This window comes from Pleurodeles waltl, chromosome 9, assembly GCF_031143425.1.
Source record: "Pleurodeles waltl isolate 20211129_DDA chromosome 9, aPleWal1.hap1.20221129, whole genome shotgun sequence".
Taxonomy (NCBI): Eukaryota; Metazoa; Chordata; class Amphibia; order Caudata; family Salamandridae; genus Pleurodeles; species Pleurodeles waltl.
In genome coordinates this window covers 380,086,850-380,099,224 of record NC_090448.1, presented here as the reverse complement: position 1 = coordinate 380,099,224, position 12,375 = coordinate 380,086,850, and the positions used below count along the sequence as shown (strand labels likewise).

The following is a 12,375-nucleotide window of genomic DNA, read 5'->3' as shown; positions in this document are numbered from 1 at the left end:
ATGGTCACTGGACACAGTGGAATGCAGTGTAATGTAGGGGGGCCCAAATTAGGCCCCCCATGCCACTTAAAAAAATTCCATGGGTGTCCTTCAGAAGTGGGCAAGGGTGTCTCTAGGGGCAGGGGAGGGCACCTCTGGACAGCCCTTCCATGGTTAGAGACCATGGAAGTGAGTCCACAGGTCCCTCAACGCCTTCCCTGACCCAGGCGTTAAAAAACAGCGCACATCAGGCTGTGCGCCGTTTTTTAAGGCCCGCCCTCTCCTGTGCATCATAATGACGCGGGAATATAAATAAGGTGCACAGGCCTTAAAGTAATTTTTTGGGCGGGAACGCCTAACTTGCATGTCATTAACGCAAGGCAGTTTCCTGCATCCAAAAAATTACTTACGCAGAGGAATTTTGACGTTCGCATGCTCAGGCGTCAAAGTTTAAATAAGGTGCACGGTTTGCGCGAAAGTTCGTCAAAATTTTTGACGCACATTCGGTGCAAACAGAGTATAAATATGCCCCTCAGTGTATTCGATTGCTACACCTTCTTAGCATTACCAGATGACTGTTTACATTCCACCTTGCAGGTTATAGTTTTTCCTTTCAAAGTTCATTGTTTTCAGATGTGTGATTACCATTGTTCCAAGACTATGACTCCTAAAATATATTGATTAGTTAAACGAGAACCCAAGACTGGAAACGAGATACTGAAACCACAATTTCAAAACAATGTTTGTTTGGAATAAATGTTTTGAATGTGATGAGGGTTCAGGCCGGTAGCAAATCCAGGAAATATGGAATCTGATTCATGGACATGTTTCATGCCAGTGTTGTGTTGGCATCCCTTTTCCATGTTATGTAATTTTGCATTATGCCATGCCTTGATATGCCCTCTGATAAAATGGTGCATTTTAGATTATTCCAGATTCGTCCCCAGGGACAGCACCTTGGTCCATATTTATAAAATATTAGCATGTGCACTCTTGCGGCACAAAGGCATGTCACACAACTCAAAGTTGCTCAAATGGCAATGTCGTCCTACTTTTGCACGCAAAAGGATTTTTTCCACTAAACTTTGATGCGAGACAGCACTGAAATATCATTGCATCACGTAGAGTGTAAATTGTAATAAACGAAGGCAAGTGAGTGCAACTGAGCAGGAATTGTGCAAACACTTAAATGACCCATGCAAAGCAAGATCAGGTAAAGTATATTTACCAGCTTTTGCAAGGAGTTCCAGTGCCACATAAGCGCATGCAAGCTATAGGTAAGCTGAATATGGTGTGATATTTTCTGGCATAATACACAATTTTGGAAAACTGCACATTTTATTTGGCTTATCATTGGGCGGTTACCAGCATGCAGAAATTTGTACTGCAGAGCGTGCCTTGAGTACAAATCTCTTGCAAGACAACAATTACTCAGCTTTGCGCCATACCTCAATGTTTTCAGACATAAGTATAGCAGAGATAGCATCTGTAGCATGAGCGTAACTAATGGCATAATAGAAACTGTGAACTCATTTTTCATCCTTTGCACGAAGCAAATGCACAAGGTCGACGGACCTTTTGACCCAGAAAGATGTGTGGTGAATCATAAACAATTACTTCAACACCATCCCGCCAAATTTAGACACCATGCCCAATGTGACCAAGGAAGGAAAACTCCAATCAAGAATACAAGAATATAGTTCAAAGATTTACTACAAACACAAACTCAAACTCATGGAGACTATGCGCAAATCCACGTTTTAGAGATACATATTCACTTTTGCCCAAGGCAACGAAATAAGTTTAGGCAAAGTATCATCAATAAAACTAAGCATTCAAGAAGAATTATACAGAAAGTCAACAAAAGTATGAGAAACACAGAAATCACGAGGTGCTCAGATTTCACAATCATTTAGTCAATTCAAATTCAGTCAAGTAAAAAATCAATGGCTGGGCACGGATTAACCCTACAGCTAACCAAATTAGTGAAATACATGTGTGGTAAGTAACACATGCAGGCAAAATACAAAAAGAACAAAAATAATTTGGAAAATAGAATAACTTTTGCTACAGGGTGCTAACTAAAAAAGAAAATAAGCATCAGTATAGTGGAGTTTCTAACCTAAAACGTAATTTCTAGGGCAAATGGCAGAAAGGAAGATACCTTTCTATGGTACACAGCATTCTGGGAAGCTTCGTCAGTGAAGCATCTTTTCAGCAAGCATCAGTTGGGTGTCTGTCTGAGATCAAAACAAGACTGCTTCCGCAGCTGAACAAAGTTCAATCAGTAACACTGTATTAACCCATATGAAATGTTCCAATTGGTTACCAGGATGAGTTCATGTTATGCTAAAGTGGCATCATCCAATTAGGACCAATGGTCTGACTTCAGGTTGCAACAGTTTCAACATTCTCCCAGGTCTGTCATGAGAACATCTCCTCTTCCACATGACTCCAAACAGTTGTAGCAATTTGCGTACGATTTCAGGCCATGTTCCTGCATTACATCCATTTCAAGGACAACTGAATACAGTTCTTCCATGGTTAAACAATAGACTTTTTGCAAAAGGGACTTTGCTTCTCATGGGAATGAAATCTGAAAGAAGGTTTCAAATAATGAAAAAACAATTCAATACTATTACAGGACTGCAAGCTGCAAGCTCTGTAGACCTCAGTTATACTAACACAAGAAAAATATAAAATGCATTGGAAAAATATTAGTAAAACACATATAATATGCAGACTTTATAAATTCATCATTAATATTTCATCAGTATGTATTTTTAAAGTCATTATTCTTTCATAAAACAAAGGAAATCTAAATTTGTTTTGATTTAAGCTATTAGTTTAGAGCCTAAATTAAATATTAACATTAACTTTAACCTTCTAGCATATGATTTAATTATAAAGACACCCATGTCAAACTGTGAAATACAAGAAAAAGGCACATTTATAATGCGTTCAGTGTAGCTTTCTACATTAGTTTTCCTCTCTTCTACATGTATGACTGAAACTTGTCACAGTCTAATGACTTCAGTAACATGAGGAACGGAGCTAAAATTTACTAAATATGGTGCTGCACAAATTTCTTGAATTCCAGCAAAGCAGACCTTCATTGCCAGTTTTAGTAAATGTGCACCTTAGTTGCTAGAACAGAATGTAAAACTTGGCTAGGGATTTGCTGTCTGGCTTGTAGATGCTGGCTGTGTACTACACCTGAAGGCTGTGGTCTTAGATTGTCATCAGATGGAAACTTTAGACTAAACACCTAACTTCTTTATGTTCCTGTAACAGATCAAGGGCCAGTGGGAGAGTGAGGTCCACACCCCGGAAGGATTGGTGAAGGGGCATGCCTACTCTGTGACAGGCGCACACCAGGTGAGTCCATAAAGCCCCAGGAAGAAGGGAGGAGCAAGATTTAACTTTGACTACTGGACAGGATTCCAAGAAAGGGAGAAGGAAATAAGAAAGTGGGGAAGGAGCAGTTTTCTGCTAACTCTGTGAGTCTGGGGAGCATTTGGATGTCAAGGGTCATTCACTGTGTTTCAGTGGCAGCAACCTGGTCCATTCCAAAGTTACATTAGACCGGTAACATTAGATTGCACAGGACACAATTCGAAGTCCTTTGTACATTTAATGAAATATTTTTATACAACTGCTACTGGTCAGCATATACCATCACAAGGTGCTGTTTCAGTAGTTTTAAAAGACAATTTGGAGAGTATTACAGGGGCAAAAAAATACATATGGGGATCATTATGAATTTGCTCCTTCGAATGATGCTGTACATTTTCCAAGGAAGTCACCTTATGTCATACCCTTTCATTGCCTACTTGGGAATTCAATTTCCTGCCCAAACTGGATCCGGCTGTAAAATAAATCACAGGTAGCATCCACCCATTAGTTTATAAAATTCCCACTTACAAAATTGAAAAGGATGTAGTTAAAAGTGAAAAGTGTATCTTTCCAGAACTGATTAGCTGGTGTTTGCAGAAACATATAATTAAGGCTCATATTTAAGTGGTAATGCATGCTGCTTTGGGGAATCTTATTACTGATTTTCTTTCCTGGGTGCCAGGGCCATTGCACATATGGCTGTGACATTTAGAGGTATTTAAAATAATGAAGCCTTTTTTACATTATTTTTGGCAGCCTTGCCTTATGCTGTGAGGTGATTACTGCTAGTAATTCTACATGCAATTACCACTAAAGGAACCTTGACTGAAGTGGTCACTATTGTAACACTGATGATTTGAGACAGTAGCTTAGTATGATTTTTATGGAACATGAGTAGCTCCTATTATAGAAAATGTTGGTGATCCCTGGTTTAAGATGTGTACATAGTCATTCCATCCCCTCCGCGTACATTTTGGATCTGAGTTGTCAGATAACCTTAATGTTGCATCATCCCCCTGCAGCAGGTGGCTAGGATGTAGTCCAGAGCTAACCAGGACACAACCCAATCTCACCAGTAGGTAGGCTTACAGAGTTATTAGTGGCTTCTGAAGAGTTACCACATTTGGGACTCCGCCATGAGAGTATTAGTGGTGACAGGAAAAAATGGTCCCTTCTGGCATGAGCGGAATAAAAAGCCAAATCCTGTGGTTCAGAGACACTGTGATCCAGACTAACAGCAGTTGACACCGTGAATGACAATAAATATACGCTTTTTACCTACAAGTTGTCTAGATGCCACTTGTTGGCAGACTATGGTGACCACACAGGCCTTTGGCTCTTGTGTAAAGATGGCCCTGGCCACATGTAATATGTGGTGATGGTGAGGGTTTCAGCAAATCAGAATTCACAGAATGATCTGATCAATGTAAACGCGACCTACTAAATAAATAAATAGTGTTCAGATAAGTGTGGCGTCTTAAACAGTCTCAGGAGTTCCTAAGTGAAACGTATACACATTCCACAAATCTAAATTCCCCCTCCACCTACTTACCAGTGTTAAGGATTACCACCTCCAACAGTGCTCTGTACACTGATTGAAATAATTATATGCTACATGGGTGTAAAAAGTTAAAGAGAGAATGCTACTGTAACCAATGGGATGTTTTTAAAATCAACAAATGTATTAAAGGCTATGTCTTCCTGGAAAACAGATGATGACCTTAGATTACCCTTACCAATAGGTCTAGTTGCCTTAATTTTAGTGGGAACTACGCTTTTCTAGAGTTTATTCTCTTAAAAGCTATATTGTGACCCAAATATGAATCAGTGGGCTGTCTAAATCCTGACTTTATGTAATCAGCTGTTTCACTTCTATACACTTTCTTCTCGGAGTCATAGGCATTCTAGTGCTATGTTCATCCCTATTTCATCCCAAAACAACGTCCACAGCACCACCAGATGGCATGCAATCAGAAGAGCAAACACACTCATTACACAAGCACTGAATTTTGAAAGCAGAATGTTTCCAGTGTTTGCCAGACAATGCCTATCTACCCATATATTTTGAGATTTTGTAAGATAGACAGTGTCAACATACAGTCTGATCTTGCCATTACATTTGCAAGCTACATAAAGAGGTGCTTAAGAGGTTGGCTCATTTGGATCAATTTGATCAGGCTTTATACATTTGTTCAAATCTTGGGTCTTCATTTTTAGCACACTGGTGTGAATTTCTCATAACATACTGCAGCCACTGCTAGCTCTTTAAATTAGATGTCATCGACGAAGCATGGGAGCTTCAGAAAGGTCATACTAAACACATGTTTAAAATCAGCCCATCCTCAGTCTTTGCACAAACTACCTGATACTGCTAATACCTGGTCAAAATAGCTGGAATTTAGAGTTGGTTTATCAAGGTTTTATTTCAGTGCAGTCCCAAAACTGACACAAACTGGTGCAACATTTACATATTATTTATTCACTTTTCCAGCATATGCACGGGCAAATTGTCAAAAACGGAATCAAATCGTGCTTTGTACTACATTGCAATATTTTGTGTCAAGAGAGGGGAGTGAAGTGACACATGGGTTTTTTCATTCAATCAATCAGTGGTTTTGATGCAAAGCCCTGTAAACTAATAATGGTGACAGAGGGCTTTGAGCCAAGAGCTAATGACTCCTTGAGGAAGGTGTTCAAAAGGGAAAATATTTTTAATTCTTCTAACTTTTCCAGCAATACTTGTGTGCTGCGCTGTACAGCATGCATCGATAGTGGGAACAAATTAAACTTAGTCTAAGCATAGGATTTTCTACTGGAAAGGTTACCCTGCAGTACAAGACCTATACTGGACATAATGCAAACAACATGGCATCATGGTGCAATGGTGTGTGCATGGCTCAAGGCAAACTCAAATAGCACAAGGGGGAGAGAGAAACAGCTGGATCTTTTTCCAGTAGGTAATCATCCAGCCCTTCGAACCAGGAAAGCGGTTATGGATAAAGTATGATGACATGATGTGTTGATGTAGGACTTTTGTTTATCAGCTCTGGGGCTCAGTGGACTAATGTATCCACTACCAGGATCTGTGCTTGACCCCCCCAGGTGACACGTTTGTATTCTGGCAGGTCCACTCAGCTATTCAGCCTTTCAGCTGAGGTCAATAAAATGAGGACAATCACATTAGGTAGCAGTAAAAAGTATAATTTGTCAGTAGCACCAACCAAGGGGCCATATTAGAAGTGAACATACTTTCTGCAGTGATGCTTTATATGCTCGCAGAGCACTACTACTCCAAATATGAAGATCTCTTAATATGAAGATATGTTCAGTAAGCATTTCTTGCTTCACAGACTATGGGGGTCATTACAACCCTGGCGGACGGTGTTAAAGCGGCGGTAAGACCGCCAACAGGCTGGCGGTCTTTTTTTTGGAATTATGACCATGGCAGTTACCGCCATGGTCATCTGCCGCTTCTCCGTTCCGCTCGCCAGGGGGGAGACGACCGCTGGGCTGGAGACCTGGGTCTCCAGCCCGTCGGCCGTGACAATACCGCCGCGGTATTCTGACCCAGCTTACCGCCGTGGATTTCCAGCGATAGGAACCGCCAAGAAATCCATGGCGGTAAGCACTATCAGTGCCAGGCAATTGCTTCCCTGGCACTGATAGGGGTCTCCCCCACCCGAATCCCTCTCTTACACCCCCCACCACCTCTGCCATCCCCCAAGGGTGGCAGGACGCCCCTGCCCACCCCGACTCCCGACATTACCTTACACATACACACCCGACACGCACGCAGGCACCACAAACACACATACATGCACACACACCAACACACATGCCAACATCCACACACACAGTCAGACATGCGCACCCACATTCAAACATACACGCGCACATCCATACAGACATATCTACAGACATACATGCACTCATTCCCAAACCACGCACCACCCTCGCAAGCATACACGCACTCACACACCCCCTCTACATACACCCACGCACACCTCCATGCACCCACACAACACACAACACCCCCCCCCTGACGAACGATCGACTTACTTGTTCTGTCGATCCTCCGGGAGGAGACGGGAGCCATGGGGGCAGCTCTGCCGACACCACACCGCAAACAGAACACCGCTGCACAGAATCACAGGACGTGATTCACTGGGCGGTGTTCTGTTGGCGTGGCGGTGGAGGTGGAGGTGGAGGTGGAGCAACCTCCACTTCCCCGCCGCCCGTCACTATGGCTGTTGGCGGCTCTCCATCGGAAAAACGACGTGGAGCTCCCAACAGTCATAATACTCCGAGCGGAAAACCGCCACCACTGGCGGTCTTCAGCACGGCGGTCCCTCAGCGGTCTTGTGAAAAGACCGCAGAGGTTGTAATGACCCCCTATGTGACTAAATAAGGTGGTAACTATTAAAACTAGCTTTTCTTTATATAATTTTCTTTAGCAACCCTGAACTGGTCCCAGGGTGCTTCTTTCCAGCCCAGAGAGGACCTGGCCTGGCATTTTGGGCTGCACTGTTCCCATGGAGAGGAGGGTCAAGACTGATTTGTATATGGCTAGGTCCAAACATGGTGTCATGGTGACAAACAATGAATTTAACCCAGACATGTGACTGGGGTGAGTGTTTGAAAAGTTTCAGCACTCTATCCGTCATTCTTTGTGTTGCTAAAGTCCCCATAAGTTGGCCAGGGTATGCCCAGCCATGAGTCCCTTGCCTGCTGTGCCACTGGATTCAAGCAAGCCTCACTGCTTCCCAGGATGCTTGTTACCAGTCCAGGGAGGACCTGACCTGGTAGTTCAGGCTGGACTGTTCCCATGAGAAGCAGGGTCAAGACTGATTTGCATGGAGCTGGGTTCAAGCTGGGGCGGCATGGTGAGCAAATTGGATTAAACTCAGATATGTGACTAGGATGAGTATTTGAAAGGTTTCAGCGCTCTGTTGATCATCTTCTTGTATTGCTAAAGTTGCTGTAAGTTGGACAGTGTCTGTCTATGGTTCCCTTGTGCACTGTGCCACTGGATTCAAGCTAGACAGGCTGATGAGGGGTGATACTCTGAAACTGACCTAGGATGCTTGTTTATGGTCCAGGGAGAACCTGGCCTGGCAGTTCAGGCTGCACTGTTTTCATTGGGAGCAGGGTCAAGACTGATTTGCATTTTTGAAAAATGTCTCTATCTTTAAATCAAATGACTGCATTTACCATGATGCATTGGGGCTATTTTATGCTGGAGTGTGAGGCAGTGTGCTCCCTTTTTTTGTGTTTCTAATTGACGGCTCTTGTGAGCCTACGAGCTGACTAGCTCTGGTGATGCACCTGTTCGCCTACTGAGTGGTACAAAAACCTGTGAAGACGTTCGGCGGCATTTCAAGCAACCCCTTCAGATATATTTTCTCTCTGCTGATGACGGCCGAAAGCCAGAAACACGTGTCCAGAGATACGGCACTTGCTGCACCTACTTAAGGTGAAAGACTTTTTGAAAAATGTCTCTATCTTTAAATCAAATGACTGCATTTACCATGATGCATTGGGGCTATTTTATGCTGGAGTGTGAGGCAGTGTGCTCCCTTTTTTTGTGTGTCTAATTGACGGCTCTTGTGAGCCTACGAGCTGACGAGCTCTGGTGATGCACCTGTTCGCCTACTGAGTGGTACAAAAACCTGTGAAGACGTTCGGCGGCATTTCAAGCAACCCCTTCAGATATATTTTCTCACTGCTGATGACGGCCGAAAGCCAGAAACATGTGTCCAGAGATACGGCACTTGCTGCACCTACTTAAGGTGAAAGACTTTTTGAAAAATGTCTCTATCTTTAAATCAAATGACTGCATTTACCATGATGCATTGGGGCTATTTTATGCTGGAGTGTGAGGCAGTGTGCTCCCTTTTTTTGTGTGTCTAATTGACGGCTCTTGTGAGCCTACGAGCTGACGAGCTCTGGTGATGCACCTGTTCGCCTACTGAGTGGTACAAAAACTTTTGAAGACGTTCGGCTGCATTTCAAGCAACCCCTTCAGATATATTTTCTCTCTGCTGATGACGGCCGAAAGCCAGAAACACGTGTCCAGAGATACGGCGCTTGCTGCACCTACTTAAGGTGAAAGACTTTTTGAAAAATGTCTCTATCTTTAAATCAAATGACTGCATTTACCATGATGCATTGGGGCTATTTTATGCTGGAGTGTGAGGCAGTGTGCTCCCTTTTTTTTTGTGTGTCTCAAGACTGATTTGCATATGCCTGGGTCCAAACTGGGGTGGAATGGTAAGCAAAATAATGATGGATTAAACTCAGTCTATCATCATTTTGTGTTGCTAAAGTCACCGTGAGTTGACCAGGGTGTGCCACTGGAATCAAACTAGTCTGGCTGAGGAGGGGTGAAATCTTGAAACCTGTCCCTCTTTTCTTGTTTCTGATCCAAGGAAGACCCAGCCTGGCAGTTCGGACTGGTCTGTTCCCATGGGCAGCAGGGTCAAGACTGATTTGCATGCAGCTGGGTCCAAACCGGTGTGGCATAGTGAGCAAAAGAATAATGGGTCAAACCCAAATCTGTCACTGGGGGTGAGTGTTTGAGAAGTTTCAGAACTCCGTCCATCATCCTTTTGTGCTGCTAATATCGCTGTAAGTTGTCAAGGGTATGCCCAGACGTGGGTCCCTTGCTCACTGTGCCACTGGATTGAAGCTAGCCTGGCTGATGAGGGGTGATACCCCAAAAACTGGTCCCAGGATACTTGTTTCTGGTCTAGGGAGGACCTGACCTAGCAGTTTGGGCTGGGCTGTTCCCATGGGGAGTACTGTCAAGACTGATTTGCATATGGCTGGGTCCAAACTGCGGTGGTGTGCTGAGCAAATAACAATGAATTAAACCCAGATCTGTGACTGGGAGTGAGTGTTTGAAAAGTGTCAGCACTCCATCTCTCAACCTTTTATGTTGCTAAAGTCATCATAAGTTGCACAGGGTATGGTCAGAGGTGGGTCCCTTGTTCACTGTGCGCCTGGATTCAAGCTAGGCTGCCTGATGAGGGGTGATACCTGGAAACCAGTCCCAGGATGCTTGTTTCGGATCCATGGAGGACCTGGCCTGGCAGTTCAGGCTGCACTGTTTCCATGGGAAGAAGAGGCAAAACTGATTTGCATATGAATGAGTTCAAACTGGGGTGGTATGGTTAACAAAAGAATGATGGGTTAACCCCGTATGTGTCACTGGGGGTGAGTGTTTTAAAAGTTTCATTACTCTGTCCATCACCTTTTTGTATTGCTAAAGTCGCCGTAAGCTGGCCAGAGTATGGCCAGACCTGGGTCCATTGCTCCCTGTGCCACTGGATTCAATCTAAACTAGCTGATAAAAGGTGATACCCTGAAACCAGTCTCAGGATGCTTGTTTCCGGTCCAGGAAGGACATGGCCTGGCAGTTCAGGCTGGACTGTTCCCATGGGGAGCAGGGTCAAGAATGATTTGCATATGGCTGGGTCCAAACTGGGGTGCTGTGCTGAGCAAATAACAATGAATTAAACCCAGATCTGTGACTGGGAGTGAGTGTTAAACTTTCAGCACTCCATCTGTCAACTTTTTATGTTGCTAAAGTCATCATAAGTTGCACAGGGTATGGTCAGAGGTGGGTCCCTTGTTCACAGTGCTACTGGATTCAAGCTAGGCTGCCTGATGAGGGGTGATACCCAGAAACCAGTCCCAGGATGCTTGTTTCAGATCCACGGAGGACCTGGACTGGCAGTTCAGGCTGCACTGTTTCCATGGGAAGGAAGGTCAAAACTGATTTGCGTATGGATGAGTTCAAACTGGGGTGGTATGGTTAACAAAAGAATGATGGGTTAAACCCATATCTGTCACAGGGGGTGAGTGTTTGAAAAGTTTCATTGCACTGTCCATCATCCTTTTTGTATTGCTAAAGTCGCCGTAAGCTGGCCAGCGTATGCCCAGACCTGGGTCCCTTGCTCACTGTGCCACTGGATTCAAACTAGCCTAGCTGATGAAGGGTGATACCATGAAACCAGTCTCACAATGCTTGTTTCCAAGCCAAGAAGGACCTGGCCTGGCAGTTCAGGCTGGACTATCCCCATGGGGAGCAGGGTCAAGAATGATTTGCATATGGCTGGGTTCAAACTGGGGTGTTATGGTTAACAAAAGAACGATGGGTTCAACCCATATCTGTCACTGAGGGTGAGTGTTTGAAAAGTTTCATTGCTCTGTCCATCATCCTTTTGTGTAACTATATAATGTTTCTTCCACACTTATATCTAAACCCTGAAAATAACAGAGGTTACTATGACCTAATTTAATGATACTCAATTTACCATCTTCAGCAGGAGACAAGGCTGAAGTTAAGACGCATTATTGTGAGTCTGGAACATTTGGAGTGCTTCTGTTTAATGTAATCTGTAAATGTAGTTATATACTGCCTTTTTAGGTCTTGCCAACTAGACCGAACATGTGCTGCCTGTTGCAAGATGTATTGTTAGGTTACTGAGATCTTTTAAAGCTCTCCCATTGCATACCATTGGTTAGATTTATTGTCACTCTTATTTGCTTGCTTCTTATTGTTCGTTTGTGTGCACTTTCCTTCCTCTTCTTGCATTTGTCCCTCCCCTGAAGCATGGACACATTACTTGTGTCCTTCCACTGTCACATTTCAGGTGCTACTTTTTTCTTATTGTTTAGGCACTCACCGTTTTCCAGCTGTGTCCCTCATGCAATTCTCTCCCCGCCCCCTCCTCTGCACTCCAGTGTTTCTCTCTCTTGCATGTGTGCTTCTCCAGCACTCCCCCCATTTTTACTTTCTTGCCTGTATGCTTCTCCACATCAGCTTCATGTTGCTCTCTTTCACTGGTTTGTTTCCCCACTCTATTTTGCTCTCTCTCTGTGTTCTTTCCTTCCACCCTCACCTTCCTGTGTTACTCACCACCACCCTCACCACCTGCATCTTGCTCCCCCCAATTCTTCTTGCCGGCTCTGAGCTCTCCTGAGCCCCCTTGAGCC

At 43.9% G+C, this 12,375-nt stretch overlaps 1 protein-coding gene across 1 annotated transcript in view; it reads left to right on the top strand.

The window, feature by feature from the left end:
• CAPN12 (calpain 12) overlaps positions 1-12,375 on the top strand; it is a 224,692-nt gene that overhangs the window by 65,636 nt on the left and 146,681 nt on the right. Inside the window, exon 6 of the mRNA XM_069207523.1 lies at positions 3,274-3,357. Coding sequence (XP_069063624.1) covers positions 3,274-3,357 — 84 coding nt within the window. The remainder of the gene's footprint in view (positions 1-3,273; positions 3,358-12,375) is intronic.